The sequence below is a fragment of the Zea mays genome, chromosome 7 (assembly GCF_902167145.1).
Source record: "Zea mays cultivar B73 chromosome 7, Zm-B73-REFERENCE-NAM-5.0, whole genome shotgun sequence".
NCBI lineage: Eukaryota > Viridiplantae > Streptophyta > Magnoliopsida > Poales > Poaceae > Zea > Zea mays.
In genome coordinates this window covers 180714272-180734732 of record NC_050102.1, presented here as the reverse complement: position 1 = coordinate 180734732, position 20461 = coordinate 180714272, and the positions used below count along the sequence as shown (strand labels likewise).

General features: G+C 44.9%; 1 protein-coding gene and 2 pseudogenes across 3 annotated transcripts; all 3 read left to right on the top strand.

Annotated features, from left to right (window-relative positions):
• Positions 1-9023: 9023 nt before the first annotated feature.
• Positions 9024-11696, top strand: LOC103633538 (coatomer subunit beta pseudogene; annotated as a pseudogene). The gene is made up of 9 exons (NR_161257.1): positions 9024-9153; positions 9260-9351; positions 9431-9547; positions 10063-10177; positions 10309-10380; positions 10679-10875; positions 10957-11050; positions 11153-11259; positions 11468-11696. The product of NR_161257.1 is annotated as a coatomer subunit beta pseudogene (transcript).
• A 34-nt stretch (positions 11697-11730) lies between these two features.
• On the top strand, positions 11731-12855 carry LOC103634430 (mitogen-activated protein kinase pseudogene; annotated as a pseudogene). Its single transcript, NR_161256.1, has 4 exons — positions 11731-11963; positions 12077-12175; positions 12419-12591; positions 12803-12855. The product of NR_161256.1 is annotated as a mitogen-activated protein kinase pseudogene (transcript).
• A 975-nt stretch (positions 12856-13830) lies between these two features.
• LOC103633536 (Retrovirus-related Pol polyprotein LINE-1) lies at positions 13831-16195 on the top strand. The gene is made up of 4 exons (XM_008655218.4): positions 13831-14025; positions 15500-15539; positions 15635-15735; positions 15834-16195. The coding sequence occupies exons 1-4, from the start codon at positions 13945-13947 to the stop codon at positions 15918-15920; spliced, it is 309 nt and encodes a 102-aa protein (XP_008653440.1). The 5' UTR covers positions 13831-13944; the 3' UTR covers positions 15921-16195.
• The last annotated feature ends 4266 nt before the right edge of the window (positions 16196-20461 follow it).

The window sequence follows — 20461 nt, the reverse complement described above, 5'->3', positions numbered from 1 at the left end:
GTGAATCAACCTTAGCATTTAAACTAGCATTTTCATGTCTAAGGTTGTCAATCATCTCACGGCAAGTGCTTAGCTCACTAGACAATTTTTCACATTTTTCTACTTCTAGAGCATAAGCCTTTTTAACCTTAACATGTTTCTTGTTTTCTTTAATTAGACAATCCTCTTGGGAGTCCAAAAGGTCATCCTTTTCATGAATAGCACTAACTAATTCATTTAATTTTTCTTTTTGAGCTATGTTAAGGTTGGCAAAAAGGGAACGCAAATTATCCTCCTCATCACTAGCATTATCATCACTAGAAGATTCATATTTAGTGGAGGAGTTGGTTTTAACCTTCTTCTTTTTGCCGTCCTTTGCCATGAGGCACTTGTGGCCGACGTTGGGGAAGAGGAGTCCCTTGGTGACGGCGATGTTGGCGGCGTCCTCGTCGTCGGAGGAGTCGCTTGAGCTTTCGTCGGAATCCCATTCCCGACAAACATGGGCATCGCCGCCCTTCTTCTTGTAGTACCTTTTCTTCTCCTTTCTTCTCCCCTTCTTGTCGTCGCCTCGGTCACTGTCACTAGATATAGGACATTTAGCAATAAAATGACCGGGCTTACCACACTTGTAGCAAACCTTCTTGGAGCGGGACTTGTAGTCCTTCCCCCTCCTTTGCTTTAGGATTTGGCGGAAGCTCTTGATGACGAGCGCCATTTCCTCATTGTCGAGCTTGGAGGCATCTATTGGTTGTCTACTTGGTGTAGACTCCTCCTTCTTCTCCTCCGTTGCCTTGAATGCAACGGGTTGGGCTTCGGATGGGTCGCCAAGCTCGTTGATTTTCCTCGAGCCTTCTATCATGCACTCAAAACTTACAAAATGCCCGATAACTTCCTCGGGGGTCATTTTAGTATATCTAGGATTACCACGAATCAATTGAACTTGAGTGGGATTTAGAAAAATGAGAGATCTTAAAATAACATTTACCACTTCGTGGTCGTCCCACTTCTTGCTCCCAAGGTTGCGCACTTGGTTTACCAAAGTCTTGAGCCGGTTGTACATGTGTTGTGGCTCCTCCCCTTTGTTAAGCCGGAACCGACCGAGCTCCCCCTCGATCGTTTCCCGCTTGGTGATCTTGGTGAGCTCATCTCCCTCGTGCGCGGTTTTGAGTACATCCCAAACCTCCTTGGCGTTCTTCAACCCTTGTACTTTGTTATATTCCTCTTTACTTAGTGAGGCGAGGAGAATTGTTGTGGCTTGTGAGTTGAAGTGCTCGATTTGGGCTACCTCATCCTCATCATAGTTTTCATCCCCTACGGATGGTACCTGCGCACCAAACTCAACAACATCCCATATGCTTTTGTGGAGCGAGATTAGATGAAATCGCATTAAATCGCTCCACCTAGCGTAATCTTCACCATCAAAAGTTGGTGGTTTGCCTAGTGGGACGGAAAGTAAAGGTGTATGTTTGGAAATGCGAGGGTAGCGTAGGGGGATCTTACTATACTTCTTGCGCTCTTGGCGCTTAGAAGTGACGGAGGGCGCATCGGAGTCGGAGGTAGAAGTTGATGAAGTGTCGGTCTCGTAGTAGACCACCTTCCTCATCCTCTTGTGCTTGTCGCCTTTCCGATGCGGCTTGTGGGAAGAAGATTTTTCCTTCTTCTCTTTGTGGTGAGAAGAAGATTTCTTCTCCTTCCCTTTGTTGGAGGAGCTCTTCTTCTTCTCCCTCCTTTTGGTGCGGGACTCTTCCGATGAAGTACTTCCTTGGCTTGTAGTGGGCTTTTCGCCGGTCTCCATCTCCTTCTTGGCGTGATCTCCCGACATCACTTCGAGCGGTTAGGCTCTAATGAAGCACCGGGTTCTGATACCAATTGATAGTCGCCTAGAGGGGGGGTGAATAGGGCGAAGCTGAAATTTACAAATATAAACACAACTACAAGCCGGGTTAGCGTTAGAAATATAAACGAGTCCGAGAGAGAGGGTGCAAAACAAATCCCAAGCGAATAAGCAAGTGAGACACGGAGATTTGTTTTACCGAGGTTCGGTTCTTGCAAACCTACTCCCCGTTGAGGAGGCCACAAAGGCCGGGTCTCTTTCAACCCTTCCCTCTCTCAAACGGTCCCTCGGACCGAGTGAGCTTCTCTTCTCAAATCAAAGCCGGGAACAAAACTTCCCCGCAAGGGCCACCACACAATTGGTGCCTCTTGCCTTGATTACAATGGAGTTGTGATCTCAAGAACAAGTGAGAAAGAAAAGAAGCAATCCAAGCGCAAGAGCTCAAATGAACACGGCAAATCACTCTCACTAGTCACTAGGGCTTAGTGTGGAATTGGAGAGGATTTGATCTCTTTAGTGTGTCTAGAATTGAATGCTAGAGCTCTTGTAGTAGTTGAGAAGTAGAAAACTTGGATGCAATGAATGGTGGGGTGGTTGGGGTATTTATAGCCCCAACCACCAAACTTGACCGTTGGCTGGAGGTGTCTGCGCGATGGCGCACCGGACAGTCCGGTGCACACCGGACAGTCCGGTGCCCCTGCCACGTCATCACTGCCGTTGGATTCTGACCGTTGGAGCTTCTGACTTGTGGGCCCGCCTGGGTGTCCGGTGCACACCGGACATGCACTGTTTGATGTCCGGTGCACCGGTATGGGCGAGTCTGACGACTGCGCGCGCTGCGCGCGCATTAAATGCTCCGCAGGGAGCCGTTGGCGCCGCAGGGAGCCGTTGCTCCGCTGGCACACCGGACAGTCCGGTGCACACCGGACAGTCCGGTGAATTATAGCGGAGCGGCTGCCACGCGAACCCGAGGCTGGCGAGTTCTGGAGGCCGCGCTTCCTTGGAGCACCGGACATGTCCGGTGCACACCGGACAGTCCGGTGAATTATAGCGCGCCGGCTTCCGAGAAATCCCGAAGGTGAAGAGTTTGAGTCTGAGTCCTCTGGTGCACCGGACAGGTACTGTTCACTGTCCGGTGGCGCACCGGACAGTCCGGTGCGCCAGACCAGGGGTGCCCTCGGTTGCCCCTTTGCTCCTTTATTGAATCCAAAACTTGGTCTTTTTATTGGCTGAGTGTGAACCTTTTACACCTGTATAATCTATACACTTGGGCAAACTAGTTAGTCCAAAGATTTGTGTTGGGCAATTCAACCACCAAAATTATTTAGGAACTAGGTGTAAGCCTAATTCCCTTTCACTAAGTCCACTATAATTCACCGGACTGTCCGGTGTGCACCGGACTGTCCGGTGCGACTCCGGTGCAACGGCTATCTCCGCGCCAACGGCTCTCTGCCGCGCAATAAATGCGTGCTCTGCGCGCGCAGATGGCAGACGTGCCCATACTGGCACACCGGACAAGGAACAGTACCTGTCCGGTGTGCACCGGACACCCAGGCGGGCCCACAAGTCAGAAGCTCCAACGGTCAGAATCCAACGGCAGTGATGACGTGGCAGGGGGCACCGGACTGTCCGGTGTGCACCGGACTGTCCGGTGCGCCATCGAGCAGGCAGCCTCCCAACGGCCACTTTTGGTGGTTAGGGCTATAAATACCCCAACCACCCCACCATTCATTGCATCCAAGTTTTCCCACTTCTCAACCACTTACAAGAGCTAGGCATTCAATTCTAGACACACCAAAGAGATCAAATCCTCTCCAAATTCCACAAAAGGCTTTAGTGATTAGCGAGAGAGATTTGCCGTGTTCTTTTGAGCTCTTGCGCTTGGATTGCTTCTTTTCTTTCTCACTTGCTCTTGTGAACAACACTCAATTGTAATCAAGGCAAGAGGCACCAATTGTGTGGTGGCCCTTGCGGGGAAGTTTTGTTCCCGGCTTTGATTTGAGAAGAGAAGCTCACTCGGTCCGTGGGACCGTTTGAGAGAGGGAAGGGTTGAAAGAGACCCGGCCTTTGTGGCCTCCTCAACGGGGAGTAGGTTTGAAAGAACCGAACCTCGGTAAAACAAATCCGCGTGTCACACACTTCATTATTCGCTTGCGATTTGTTTTGCGCCCTCTCTCGCGGACTCGTTTATATTTCTAACGCTAACCCGGCTTGTAGTTGTGTTTATATTTGTAAATTTCAGTTTCGCCCTATTCACCCCCCCTCTAGGCGACTATCAGATGGGAACGAAACCACCTCCGCGTGAGCTAGCCCAGACCACCGGATGAACTTGAACGAACCGGAGGGAGAATTGAACACCGAACCATTGTTGTACACCTCAATCGCTGCTTGTTCGGAGTTGAGGATCAAAACAAAATCTTCAGGGGAAGAACGGTGCACTGAGAAGGAGTCTTCTAGCAATCCAAACCCAGCCGCCACCTCAGCCACGAAAACCTCCGTAGCCACCCGAGGCCGTGAACCGGTGATTACCACAAACAAGGCACAGCGCTGCAACCTGAACTCCATCCTGCTAATTGCATCCGATCGCTCCAGCACGCAACCACGAGGGGCGGACGCATTATCTGCAACCAGGGACTGAGGGGATGTTCCCTCCTCAGCGGGCATCGGAGCGTGAGGAGCAGACAACTCCAGCACCAAGGGAGGGTTAGACCTTCTGCCCCTCGTGCGGTGGCGCCGCCCCTTAGCACCAACATGCACCTGAGCTGTCGCACCGGCACCCAAGACAGACCGTGGCCTGGCCACAACCGGCAGCGGACCGAGACGATCCCATACCGACACAGACTTGCGGAGGGGCACCTGCGGACGGGTCGGGCACCATGCAGCACGATGCCCCAAGGACCTGCAGGTGAAGCAGCGCACCGGGCGCCTGCACTCAAACGCCTTGTGAGAGGGCGCCATGCAATTGAAACACCTTCCCCGGAGATCCTGGGGGATCGATCGACGGGGAGGCGGAGGCCCGCGCGGACGACGCCGAGAGCGAACCTCGACCCAGCCTTCAGCATCAGGGGAGGGCCTCGGTGCCCTACTGGACGAGGCAGGGCGGGCCACCAACTTGAAAACCGGGCGGGGGGGCTCCCGCCGCGGCTCCGGCTGAGCAGCACCAGGAGGCGGGAGCAGGGCCACGTCCCTGAACGACCGATGCCAGGATACCGGCGTCGTCCCAACAGAGGCTGGACTCACCTCTGCCCACCGCTGCGTCCTGGAACGGCCAGCCGGCACGAAAGGACGAGCCAGAGGAGACAAGGACGAGGGGGAACCCGGCGCCACTGGGGAGGGTGAGGTGGTCGCCGGACCCGGAGTGGGCGCCGGCGAGGGGCTGGTGGGAAGGGAGGGGAGGGGGTGGGCGCCGGTGCGGAGGAGGAGGGAGGGGGAGGCGGAGAGCCGAGGAATCAATTGACTTTGGTTCTGTGGAGTGATTGTAAAAAAATGGACATCAACCCATTTAATTAATAGTTTTGGTGTTTGGTAATCAATAAAATCATTTAGACTAATATATTTACTAGTTTTATATTTATAATCTAGACGGGGTAACGTGAACTTGATTTAAGGTAATGAGGAGATCAACAACTCAAAGAAAACATTGAAAGATTTTTTATCAAAATCATGTAAGAGTCTAAGACACAGGACAGACAAAGCCTAAAAAAACACAAAAAAAACAAATGAAACCAAGATATAAGACACCTAACATGTCAGGTGTGACACCGGTGGTACACCGAAGCCATAACACCGGATACCTTTCACACGTGACGCACGACGCACGAAACTGATGTTTTAAAGTAATAGAGAAATAATATAATTACACTAAGAGTTTTTTATATCTCAAGTTATTCTATCTATTCGGGTTTTAAAGGCGGGTAACCGAATGCGAATTTGTATTTCGAAATATACGACATATAGAAACCGAACCCAAACCCAAAAAACCAAATAGTATTCAAATTCGGTTTGGTTTTTTGTTTTTAAAATGTCACTCATGTCCATATAGGGTTTTAGACAGACTTACTTGGAATTCTATCAAACATATAAGTAGTAGTTTCCAATGTCTCTATCTATAAATTAATTAGTAAAGTGGAGTAATTTATTATACTTCTTACCATATCTATGAAGGTGCAATTGAGAAAGGTGAATCAAATTAGACCTAGTCAGGTAGACATTGGCCGCTTTTTGGTTGCAGAGAAGGAATAGAAATTTATAACCAATGTTTTACACCTTAGGGTCTGTTTGGTTCAGCCATAGATTCCTAAAAAATTGATTATACGTAAGAAACTGATGTGAGCTAACGACTATGGAAAAACTGAAATTTATTTGGTTGAAACAACTATAAACTATAGATTTTATAAGAGAATGATAGTTTATAACATGGATTATAGGATTTTGAAAAATATAGGTTGTGTGGTGATTCTAAATTGAACTAGAAAAATCAATAGTTTTTTTAGGAATTTATATTGCCGTTGTACCTGTTTAGTTGAAATTTCAGATTTTTTTGCGAACAATCTAATCTAGTTGATAGCGTTGAATCAAACACAGACGGATGGTTCTGAACCGTCCTTGATGGACTTCTAGAGTGGTAGAAGAATTAGGCCGGTGAGTTTTTTTATCGTCCTCCAGACTCCAATGGACTTCTAGAGTGGCAGAAGAATTAGGCCTGTGAGTTCTTTAACGTCGACAAATTTGCTTATTTGGGTCCCTATACATCCCTAGCCAAAATATCCCACTGTCGTTGACAATAGCTAAAATACCCCACAATACAATGGTTTCTCACTAGATTGCCTACTGTTATCTGCTAAAGTGTCTATCTTATCCCTGCTAGACACTTCCCAGTTAACACTTCTCAGTTAAATAGGTGTCGTTTGCCTTTATTGCAACGCTACTGCTGTAAGTTTACTTAGCATACTAAAAGTACTACATATAGAAAGCAGAAGTTATGGCTAGTACGAGAACTCTATTTTTCCATGTGATTTATATTTTTTTAAGAAAAAATGAACTTAATTTTCTTGAAAAAATAAAAATATCTTGAAAAAAATGTGGTTTTCAAACTAACTCTTAACAGGATTCAAGAGCGATCAGGCTTGAGGCTTTGCATAGGATTAAACTCTCTAAAAATGTATACTGTATCACGTTAGAACCCCGTACGCACCCATCCAGTTCATTAGTAATAGCAATGTCCCTAAGAAACTCTGGAACAAAAACAGGAAGACAGACTCACAGTTATTTGGTTCACAATTAATTCAGCTAAGGCTGAAACTATGAACAATTGCTTTCGATCTTCAGTTAAGCTGTTAAGGCAAACGCGGTGACTGTTTAACTAGGAAGTGTTTCACGGGGGTAAAATAGGCACTTTAGCAGGACTAAACTGCCAACAAATGACAGTGGAGTAATATAAAAACTCGGCCGAGGAGGGAAAGACCGTCCTCCTTATCTATACTACTCTATTAAGATAGTACCGTCAGCGTCCACACCTGGTTGCCCCCGCCTGCCCCCGCACCCTCCCACGCGCGCGGAAGGAAGCAGCCCGCCAGCCCCTGCCGTGCCCCTCCCCCCCACGACCGCACAGGCACCGTCCCCCCATCGCCCCCGCCCCGGATCTCGCCCCCGCCGCGGATCCCGCGCTGGCCACGACCGCCAATCTCGGCCAGCCCCCGCCGTACCCTCGCCTATGCCTCGCCCCGTGATCCTCTCCCCCTCGTCGTCGTCGCCCGCCCTTCCATCCACGCGCCGTGCCCCCATCCACGCTCTGCATCGACCCCCTTCCATCGGCGCATCCGATGAGGATCCACATCTGCCGCGTCCGTTCGTCGTCGGCGCCCCACATCGATCCCCGCGCATCGTCGGTGCCCCCCTCCATAGTTGCCACGACTGCTACCATGCGCCCCCGCCAGGAGGAGACTGACGCGGCGGCGCCGCGCGCCCCCACATGCCGCCCGTCAAGTTCACCATCCCCGCCCCACTCGCCCCTACCGCGAACGTCGCTGCCGCCCATCCTCGCGTCCTCCCCGTCCTCAGCGCCTCCCCCGCCCCCGTCATCGGCGTCGCAACCCCCCTGGCCTCCCCGGCCTCGGCGTGATGCTCGGGAGTCATGACCGAGCGGCTCCAGATCCGCATCCGCACCCGCCACCGCCCCAGATCCCCCGGCGCGATGTGAGGGAACGGCAACCGTGCGGCTTCGCACCTACCACAACCCCCCGATCCGCGACCAGAAGAGCTCGAGTCGCGCGTCGGCACAGGTGAGTCGTCCTGCTCCTCTCCCCATTCAGCCCTCAACAACATCGGGATGGCCGATGGGGAGGACACCGGCCACGCGAGACCTCAACACCCCATGAAGCAGTCACGCTTCGACTTCACCAAGGTGGATGCCGCATTTCTCCCCACCATCACTGGCCGTTCGTGGGCCTCTCCTCCCCCACACCGTCACTTGCTATGCCCTCCCCCTCCAACCCTGGTGCTATCTTTTGGATCCGACCATCGGCGCTGGTTATTATCCCCGATAGTTCGGCCCTCTCCTCTCCCTCGCCCTAACCTCCCATCAATCCGGTCCCCTGTTAGGTTTGCACTCATCAGTCTCCTCTCATGTATTAAGCTGTGAAATGAGTCTCCTTAATTGATGAGGAATTTGGTTCTATACTCATGCCCTATGATGCAATCCCTAATGACTGCATATGTGTTGAGGGTTACTACACACTGAGGGATGTGTGATATATGAGGGAGTTGTGTTTGTGAAAGAGCTGAACTGCACATTTGACAGAAAGAGCTCAACTGCATATGTGGTGTGTGTGCACTGATGGTTGCCCTGACATGTAATTGTGCCCTGATAACTGATTTGCTATGTTCCTTTTGATCAAAAGAGGTGATGTACCTAATTTGCCCTATGATGCTATAATGAAAATTATTGAGCTAGATACTATACTTGATCACTTGATAAAAATAAATTAGCTGAGGGCCCTTTCCTCCGCCTGCGACACTCACCCACCAGGTATGCATACCCCTCCTCTGTTCCTGCTGTGTGAAACCATAGCATGTGCCATTTGTCTCCATAGCCTGTAGTAATGTTATTCTATCCCTTATACAAGGCATGCTTAGGTGTTTATGCCATTACCCTATATTGAGTGCTCTATGCCTTTTTTATCTTTTGATGTTGATAATTGTTCATATTATTATGGTTCAACAACTCCTAGCACCAAGTCATTCTGTATGATCTGTTAACTTGATAGAAGTTAACATCATTTGGAGACTGCTTTATCTATAACAACTCATCGTGGCGCCTAAATTATTGTGTTGGTGGTGAGGTAAATATAGTCTGCTCGAAAACATTTCTTCTGTTTAAGTTCTCTATATGGGCACTTCATGTCACGACTTCAATTGCTTACATAGTTATAAGCTTTATACTTACAGGTCACTACAATGTATCATTTGGATCGCCCTATGTACCTGTTGGGATATATTGCGAACCAAAGTCGAGTTTATCTTATTGACAAGGAGTTGAAGTATGTTTTCTCGAAAACAATGCTTCCTTTCCTTTGTAGCATCTGTTAATTTCTCTGACTAACAAATAGCTTGGTACAGTGTCATTGGGTACACATTACTTCTGAGTTTGATTGAGTACAAGACCCTTGTGATGCGTGGGGATTTGGATCATGCAAACAAAATTTTATCATCCATACCAAAGGCGCAATATAATAGGTTTGTGATTATCGGTTTGTTTCAAAATATATATTGACTTTTTCTTTTCTAATTTATCTCTGCTTTTAGACCCATTTTCTATTTTGTTGAAGACAGGTTATATGTTAAATTGATGCATATATATTAGTGTCACAACTGTCCTGATGTATGTCATATCTAGATAGACTCTTTTAAGTGTATGTTTATGTTGTACTCCCTCCATTCCAAATTATAAGACGATTTGGCTTTTCAAGATTTATTGTTTTTGCTATGCGTTTAGATATACACTATGTCTGGTTACATAGTAAAAATAATGTATCTTGAGAAGCCAAAACATCTTATTGACGAAGCCAGAACATCTTATAATTTGGAATAAAGGTAGTAAAAAACTAATCTTATTTTTTTATCTTGTGTATATTCACACTTTACTGAATTAATATACTTAGTTTTCTGCACTCTTTTTCTGTATTTCGTCCAACTTCATGTAGAGTCTGTTCTCTTCTAGCCTCAGTTCTTGTTTCTCTCTCATATGGCAGTGTTGCTCATTTTTTGGAATCGAGAGGTATGTTGGAAGAGGCTCTTGAGATAGCCACTGATGCTGACTACAAGTTTGACCTAGCTGTGCAGCTTGGAAAATTAGATGTCGCGAAGGTACTGGTTATATTGTCATTAATTTTCTTCTAATACCGTGGACTATATTTTGAGTTATTGTATACTACATTACTGGAAAAAATACTAAGTAACATATATTATATGACCTCTCATGACTATTTACTGTACAGGCTATCGCCATAGAAGCACAAAGTGAATCTAAATGGAAGCAGTTGGGCGAACTTGCCATGTCCACAGGCAAGGTTAGCTCTTAAGCCTTATCAGTCTGTATTTGACATTTAAATAAGTACATTACTAAGAAACAAATTTTTGAGGATGGAATACCTCGTGTAGTGTGGCGTTTTTTTGTGATCAAATAGTTTTGGGTCGGGGCTTTTATCTTCTCAAAACTTCAATGGTACTTGTTTTTCTTGCTAAAACTCTCAATGCGAATGTGAATGATGTCAAATTGAGACATGACCTAAATCGAACATATCCTATCTGTATTAGCTCGTGAATGATAGCCTTTTGGCGTGGGTATGCCACAACTCTACATTGCAGCTAGAGATGGCAGAGGAATGCCTTCTTCAAGCAAAGGACTTAAGTGGCTTGTTGCTACTGTACTCATCTCTTAGAGATGCTGAAGGAATTGAAAAGCTTGCTTCTTTGGCAAAAGAACACGGAAAAAACAATGTTGCTTTCCTCTGCCTTTTTATGCTCGGTAAAGTTGAAGATTGCATACAGTTGCTTGTAGACAGGTAAATCTTGTTTGCTGTGATTAAATCCTTGTTTTGGTGCTCTTCCTTTGAGAACTAAACATTATCTTGTGTATTCTGCAGCAACCGTATACCTGAAGCTGCATTACTGGCGCGTTCATATCTTCCTAGCAAAGTACCAGAGATATTGGCAATTTGGAGAGACGACCTGAGTAAAGTAATTTCTTAATGTTCTCATCTTAGTCTTCTTTCTGAAAAGTGTCATGTCATTATAAAAAAAACTGCATGCTATTATCTTATTCTTTTTGTCTGTATGCAGATTAATCCAAAAGCTGCAGAGTCTCTAGCAGATCCTTCTGAATATCCAAATCTATTTGAAGACTGGCAGGTTGCTCTAACTGTAGAAAAAAGTGTTGCGTCTCAGAGGTACACAGTATCACACAAACTACTACATTTTGTTCTAGAATATTGCTTACCAGAAATTAAAAAAAAATACATTGAATCTCAGAAACTTCTTATTAATTCCAAGGAGTAATGTACTAATATTTTATTGCATCTGCTCTGAGAACTGAGTCCTGACCACCTCACAGTTTTTGACCAAGTAATTTTTTTGCAAAAACATGTCTATGTGCAGGGGCAATTATCTTCCTGCTGACCAGTACTTGAATCATGCTGAGAAGTCAGACATGACTATTGTGGAAGCTTTCAAAAGGATGCAGGTTGTTCAGCATGAGGAACCTGAAGATGTGGCTGAGGAAAATGGAGAACTTGATCAACAGGTATCTCACATGCATTCTGCTTCTATTGCCCATTTCCTACGACTCTCTATTCTGCTTCTATGGATCTAGATCTGTGATGTTGCTTTCAACTTTACTTTGTGATCCTAAGTATTTATAACATCTCTTTCAATTGTTTTAGGCTTTGCGTGATCCATACTTCAAAGGTCTTGCCAGGGTTGAAAGAGAACCATCCTGTCAGCCAATCAGAAAAGTGGAATTTGACTTTGAGCACAAAAGAATGTCAAAGGAAGAGATAAGAGAGTTGATATTCCGAGAGATACTGGAATATCACCCACAACTGCTAAGTAGCTACATTAATGGCACAGAGAGGACAACCTTTCTCTACCCAAGGTTTTTGCTTTTCTGTGTTTGCACATGTATGTTGCTTTGCGCATGCATGTAATTGCTCATGTATCCATTCGTTTGAACACTTGACGGAACAGTTGCTGGCTATTTTTATGCAGTGCCGTTGATCAATTTAAGAAGCAGTTTTCTCATCTTGAAGAGAGTGGTGGTAACGGCCCATCAGTTCCAACAGACAGGAAACATGCATCCCTTCCCAGGTAAATAGGGCATCATAGTCTTGATTTCATTCTCACACTGCTTTGAGGTGCAATTTCAAGTACATTTACATCTTAGTTTCTCTCCATATTAAGGTTCTCCCTTATGGCCTGAGTGCCCAATGGTAAGGAGTAGCCGGAAAAGTTGCTCCCACTTGTCTGGGCTTCTGTCCTTTTGTCACTGTAATTTAGTTGAGTGAAAGCTTTTGCCTTTTGGTTTTGCTAATCTGCAGCTTCATTTTGTAGGACCACTGTGGTTCACTCAAATCCAATTCCTGCCAAGGAACAACCTCTTGCCGTGTCATCAAGGGTTAGACCAGTCTCTGATGATTCGTGTAAGAATCCTTGGGAGAAAGCAAGTGGTCCTGGAAATGTTACCAGGACATCTCTGACTTTACAAGGGCTGCAAGCACAAGCAGGTATTTTCGTGTTCACTTACTACCAACTCCCTCTGTTCCAAATTGCAAGTCAGTCGTTTGGGCTTAGATACAGAGCAAAAACTATGTTATCTACAAAAACCAAAACAACTTATAATTTGGTACGGAGAGAGTACTACAAATGATCTGTTGATATTTTCTGACTTACGATGTTCCTCCCTGTTCTGAGATTGTTTTCCATTTGCCACAGCAGGATCAGTAAGAGTTAATGGTCCAGTGACAGATTCAAGGTATTCTGCTCACTAACAGATCCCACAAGCATACGGTTAGCGCCAAATGCCTGCAAGGTTGGACAGTACCAACCCATCGCAGGCCATGGGAGGTTACACGCTGCAGTCACAGAAGGAAACATTATTTGAAGAGTTACTCGAATCCAATATTTTGCTCTTTTGAATTCCTTGGTGTACACTGGCAAATATTAGCATATTTGAAGAGTTGCCATTTTGATCATCATCTTCATTTGTACTTTTTGGGTCAGATCTAATAAAGCATCAGCATTAAATTTACAATGATCACCTAAATCCATGGTTTTTATTGCATAGAGCTGGTAATGTTTCTCTGGTTTTGCATTAGTTGCTTGAAAACTGAAAGTATCTGCATGCTTCTCTATTGTATTTTACTGCACATGATGGATTTGTTTGATATGTAGGGATTTTAAGGTATGTAAAATATCTTAACTTTTAAAAGATGTTAATAAGAACATAAAATAGTAATTAGTATTTTGAATTTTAATGTATCTTATCGTAACATGTTCGCTCCGTAGCAACGCACGGGCATTCACCTAGTATTTCATATAAGAAGAGACCAAAACAATGGTCACGGTCGTGAAAATCACCGAATCCTAGCCTTATCACTAACGGGCCGACGTCAACTGTCCACCCTACAACGGCGCAAACGGAAAATGGCACACGAGCGGATAGAACACAGTGAGGAGATTTTTTTAATAAGTCTAAAAATTTGCTCCCGACAGGAATCGGGCCCGACTTAGAGGTGCTGCTAGGATGTACTTAACCGCTAGCGAGAAGTCGTTGTATCGTGGGGTATTTTAGTTATGGAACAATTGGATCTATACCATTAAAAGATCCAAACTTTAGATATATACCATGGACCCCACATGTCATTGACTCATGTGGACCCACATGTAAGTGAGATAGTAATGCTATGGATCCAAAGTGGTGATCTTTTTAATGGTAAGGATCCAAATTTCCCTTTAGTTATTGTCAAGAGTATTTTGGGGAATGGGAATATATAGGGATCCAAATAATCAAATTTGCCCTCCCTCACCAAGTCGAGGACCCCCTCCGAATCCGAGGGTTCAAGCGACCGACGGCGAACATGGCGGCGGACGGCGGCCCAGCGACGTCGGCGCTGGAAGAGGCCCTCAAGCCCTTCCAGGAAAGAGCCTCCGAGGCTGAGGTTCGCTCGTCCCGATTTTTCTCCCGAGCTCCTGACCACTTATTATTCCCAGCGGTTCCTCTTTTAGAGCAGGTGACTCTTAATCGGCAGGCAATCTGCTAGTTCGTCCCCGATTCTTAGGAATTGGCGGGTTTGGTTTCGAAGCAGCTGCTCACTGTTGAGTGCTGACTGGTGTCGTGGGATGCCACTTCTTCGTTTTTTTTTTCTTTCTAATTCATGGCGTATGCTGGGGCAGCAGATAAAACAGTTTAGTGAGAAATTATGAGCAAATCATGCGGATTTTTTGGATGGTCTTATTGTTTATAGTCAGAATCTAATCAATAAGACCATGCGCGAGATTTCAGATTTGTGAACCCAAATGAAGCGAATGCTTCATAACCCCCCACTTCCACAACTCCTACGGCCCTGCCTATTTGCATATAGAGGTGCAAGTATACCAAGGTCCTAGTAGTCGATGCGTCAGGGTAAGCAAAGAACAATTTTACAAGTGTTCTTTTCATAAAAGGGATCAGTTTTACAACGTATTAGCTCTTATTCTTCATTTTTGCTTGAATTTACAAGATATTGTTGTTTTCATAAAAAAAGGGCGGATAAATTTTACAAGCCATTAAGGGGGCGTTTGAATGCACTAGAACTAATAGTTAGTGGCTAAAATTGGTTGAGACATCCAAACACCTTAGCTAATAGTTTAGCACTTTAGCTATTAGCTATTATTGGTAAATTAGTTAATAGTTGGGTAGTTATTTGTTAGCTAGCTAATTCCACTAACAATTTTTAGCCAACTAACTATTAGTTATAGTGCATTCAAACACCCCCTAACTCTTATTCTGCATTTCTGCTCGAATTTACAAGATAATGTTATGCCAGTAGAGAAAGCGAACTGTTTTGCAAACTTGCTATCTTCATAATATGGGTCACTGGTCGTTTAGAGTTCTTAAGGCCGTTTATACTACTGTCATGTTAATGTACCATTGTTTGAAGTGCCACAGATTGCTATGTTCTTTATTTGCTTGTTTTATTTCGTCCCTGGCAGAGCTCTCACATTTGTCTTTAAAAAACATCTTGATCCCTTTTTATGTAGTACCGCTTTGAAGATATTCCTAACTTCGTAACTAGCAACCTAGCATGATCTTCGACGGCAGGATTTACCTATCAGACTAGGTGGGGCTACCATGGACCATTTTCTCTTAAATCGCCATTTCACCTACCCAGTGACCACTCCAGGCTATATGGTCTGTGGATAACTGCTGCTCTAAGCTGTAGTGCTGTACTTTGCGGGTTGCTATCTCGGATCGTATGTTTCTTTACCAGAAGTTATCGCGATGTGATGTATCGACCAGCCACACGGACGCCTGTGGCAATCTTGTCATGCTTGTTCAGAGTGATTACACGAACGCTTTAATCTGTACAGGTGGTTTGTCTCAGTGCTACCTTTCCTTACTAATTTTATGTTTGCTTCCTTCCACCCTCACAGATACGCATAGCGAAGCTGGAAGCCTTGCTGTACAACAAAGGTAATTTCATAAGTTTTCACCATTCCAAGCACGCCCTTGTTCATGAGAGGCCAGGGCAGTGGCTAATTTCTTCTTTTACATGATTAATTTGCTAGATGGTCCGAGCGGTGGATCCGAGGCAACTTCCTCTGCCGTGAAGGATCTCCAGTCGAAGCTAGATGTGGTTACTGCAGAATGCTTGACTGAAAAGGAGAAGGTAATCGATCACTTGGCTTTTGAAACCGTCACAGCCATACAACCGTGGGTACCTGCCTCGTATATACATAACCACAGCTCGGCTCATGAACCTTGCAGAACAAGAAGCTGACCATGGAGAACGAGAAGCTCCAGTACCGCATGACCCATCTGATTCGTGCGATAAAAGAGGCGGAATCGAGATAGGAGCAGCCCGGCGAGGCCGATTCAAAGCCTGATGTCGAAGTGTTCCCCACCCGCCTTGCTGATCCTACACGCTGTTCCTGCATCTACCTCAAGTTATCATTGTGATCTTGAGATAGAGCTTGGTCACAAGTCAAGACTGTATTATCAAACTGTCGATTGAAAATGATGATGTGTGCACAGCTTTCTGTCTTCACCTGACCCCATCTCGAAGGGCACATTGGAACACAAAATGTTATCTGAAATGACAGTTCATATTTTGAAACATTTCGCCCCCACTTCATTTATGCCTAGGGGAATGTTGGTGATCTACTGAGCTGATAATGGAGAGCCGGATGTTGGTGATCTACTCAGCTGATAACGGTTGGAGCAAAGAGGGAGACGGTTTTTTTCTGGGTGGAAGCACGCAGTTCTCATGATTTCGTTCATCATGGCTTGTTGATGCTAAGAGAGCACCGTGCAAATCTTGGCACTTCACTTGTGTCTCACATTGCCTCCTTCTGTTGACATTTGACAATCACATATGCAAATTCCACTAGAAAATAGTAATCCTCTTGGATCATCTTAGTCAGCTATTCGGCAATCAAACAGGTGCATATATATGGCAGTGGGTTTGAACAAGTCTATCCTATGTCTTATGAAATCGTAGTTTTGGGGCAAAACTTGAAGCTGTACTGTACTGTTCATCACTCCATCGTCTCAGTACACACGAGACCAGAATCCAGGAATGGGCACTGCAGACTTGCGTCCGAAAGGCCAAAATTCTTGCAACTGCTCCATATGTTCCAATGTGTCGGTGACTATTGGAGATCTTGCCTTGAGATCTATACTGGCTTTGTTTGCTTGCAAGTTAGAACACATGTCATGCCATCATCTTTTTGTTCGGAACATTTTATCCATTGTTCCGACTTCCGAAACAGTGCAAAACCCAATTAGTTAAATGGTATTTTCAGTGGAAATGTAGATACTAGATTTTACTAGGACTACGGACTCGGCTCAGTAATTGGATACTCATTCTGTTCACAGACTCTTCAAGAACTAGCATTCATTTCATCGTTTGTATGCCCGCTGTCTGCTGATCGAAACTGTTCATTTTCTGGAATTTGGAATTGATATTATATACATCAAGCCAAGAAAGAGCAATGGTCATTCTCTCTGTGTGTCATTCACGTCTGAATGCAGAATTAGCATGTGCTTTGTTTGTGTCAGCCCCTTTGCCATCACTATATTAGCCTACAGAATTTGATATCTTTTTTATTCTCCTGTTGAGTTTTTTTAGAGCTGAAGTTAGGCAAGGCAAACACGTGGTTGCTAACCAAACAGTCCTGCTGTGGTGTTGCCAAAATAAGGACAACGGTCATCCATTGTGTGTAATTAACGTGTTGCTGCAGAACAAACATGCGGTTTTCCTTATTGTCAGCCTGTCAACCCGACCACCATTGTTCGATACCTTCCAGATTCTTCCACTGAATTTCTTCTTTCTTCGATGACACTTTTTTTTGGCAGGGATATCCAACATCATTTATCTATGGTCCGCCATCTCCTACCCAAAAATATCTAGCAAACCAAACACACCGATATATTATATAGGGAAATATACACTGAATGTAAATAAAACTTGTTCCATCATCATCGTCTTGTCTTGTGTTATCATCCGGATTTGGTTTTCATTATGTTTTTTTAAGGAAGTAAAGGATATCTATAGGATGGCCAAGATTCGTGAAAGGAAGACAAGGGATGTCAACCAAGTCAAATGCATCAAGGACGAAGCAAACCAACTATTAGTGAAGAGTGAAGAGATCAAGAACAGATGGAAGGAGTACTTCAACAAATTGTTCAATGGAGGGAATGAGAGTGCTACAATAGAATTGGACGAACCATTCGATGACAACAACAGGGGTTTTGTACGAAGGATACAAGAATATGAAGTTAAGGAGGCGCTAAAAAGGATGAAGGTAGGAAAGGCGATGGGCCCTGATGGTATCCCTATCGAGGTATGGAGATGTCTTGGAGACATAGCGATAGTATGGCTGACTAAGCTTTTCAACACCATCTTTCGGGCAAACAGAATGCCCGACGAGTGGCGGCGGAGTACATTAGTACCAATCTTCAAGAACAAAGGAGATGTTCAAAGTTGTACTAATTACCGTGGAATTAAGCTCATGAGCCATACAATGAAGCTATGGGAGAGAGTCATTGAACACCGCCTGCGAAAGATGACGAGCGTGACCCAAAATCAGTTTGGTTTCATGCCCGGGAGATCAACTATGGAGGCCATTTTCTTACTAAGACAACTTATGGAGAGATTCAGAGAACAAAAGAAAGACCTGCATATGGTCTTCATAGACTTGGAGAAGGCTTATGACAAAGTACCTAGGAGTGTAATGTGGTGGGCCTTGGAAAAACACAAAGTAGCAACAAAGTACATTAATCTTATTAAAGATATGTACACTAATGTTGTGACAAGTGTCCGAACAAGTGATGGAGACACCGATGACTTTCCAATTAACATAGGACTACATCAAGGGTCGGCTTTGAGCCCTTATCTTTTCGCTTTGGTGATAGATGAGGTCACAAGGGACATACAAGGAGTTTTACCGTGGTGTATGCTTTTTGCCGATGATGTGGTACTTATTGAGGAGAGTAGGAGTGGTGTTTCTCAAAAGTTGGAATTGTGGAGGCAGACGCTGGAAGCAAAAGGTTTTAGGCTTAGTAGGTCTAAAACAGAGTATATGAAGTGTGATTTCAGTGCCATGGGGTATGAGGATGGCGATGTTAGTCTTGATGGGCAAGTGGTACCCAAGAAAGACACTTTTCGTTACTTAGGATCAATGCTTCAAAAGGAGGGAGACATCGATGAGGATGTCAGTCATAGAATTAAAGCCGGATGGTTGAAGTGGCGACAAGCTGCGGGTGTCTTATGCGACCATCGGGTGCCACGCAAACTAAAAGGCAAATTCTACAGGACAGCAATCCGGCCGGCTATGTTGTATGGAGCAGAATGTTGGCCCACTAAAAGACGACATGTCCAACAACTAAGTGTGGCAGAGATGCGTATGTTGCGCTGGATATGTGGCCACACAAGGAGAGATCGAGTCCGGAATGATGATATACGAGAGAGAGTAGGAGTGGCGCCAATTGAGGAGAAGCTTATGCAACATCGCTTGAGATGGTTTGGACATATCCAACGAAGACCTGAAGAGGCACCAGTGCATATCGGAATAATTAGGCGTCCCGAAAATGTGAAGAGAGGTAGAGGCCGACCAACTTTGACGTGGACAGAGTCTGTGAAGAGAGACCTGAAGGAGTGGAATATTGATAAAGAGCTCGCCGCAGATAGGAAGGGGTGGAAGTGTGCAATTCACGTGCCAGAACCCTGATTGATAGTTTCGCTTTTCCTCCTTAATCGTTTGACCTTTTCTTGTGTCCATTTTAGATCTTGCTGGTCCTTGTGGGTTTTATCTCTTTTATGTGTTTCCCCGTTTCGTTGTTTTCGGTTCTCCTTTGCCTTTGTTTCCCTTTTCTGTTCTTTGGGGGTTGAGCTCTGAGGTTTTCATACGGGGTTTCATCTCTAGCCTACCCCAACGTGCTTGGGACAAAAAGGCTTTGTTGTTGTTGTTGTTGTTGTTGTTTTTAAGGAAGTATACAGTGAAATGGCGCCAATTGGCTCGTGTGACCATAATCAGGTTAGTTAAATGCCGATAGTCAACAATGGCCAGATGCTAGTGCTTATTCCAGTCCGTATGCCATTGGAATTTTTAAATGTGCTGACTCAACGGCCCAATACCTGCCTGTCTAATGATGCAGTCGAATCAATCAGACACACAGCATACATGACTGCTGAATCATCATTCTCTTAGGCTTCTTTAGAACAAAAGGAAAAATTCATGAATCCTGCGTACGTGTTTTTGAACTAATTCCTGTAAAATTTATATACAATTTCTATGAAATTCCTGCATTACGAAGTAGCCCTTACTCTTCGTGCCAATGTGATGTCACCTTTTTTCAGGAATTCTTCATAGGGTTCTAACAATGAGAGCATCTGCATGTCGGGTTCTATCGGCACAAGGCAAAAGATAAAACGGAGTTCACACACCTGACGGGGAAACTAGAGAGTAGGCGGCAACGGCAAACGACTGAATTTGCAACGGCTACTGAACTACATATTGCCCGTCGGCCGTATCAAAGACTAACCTAATGCACAGTGCTCAGTACTGGATCATATATTGGCTTATCAGGCAGCAAACAACTCGACTAAGGGCATGACCAATGTATACATAGTCTCTTATTTCTACGGTCCCATTTCCTTTCTCATCATGCTATCTATAATATATAAAGCACCGGTTTTCATGTTTCCACGATTTTCACTTTTGTCGTGCTCTTCCACAATTTTAAACTATGATTGTTGACGCTAAATTCACATTCATACACATCTAACCAACATAACATATATGTATTTGTGTTTTATACTTTATGCTCAGGTATAAATCTCTTATATAAAAGCACTGATTTTTATGGTTTCACGGTTTTCACCGTCGTGCTCT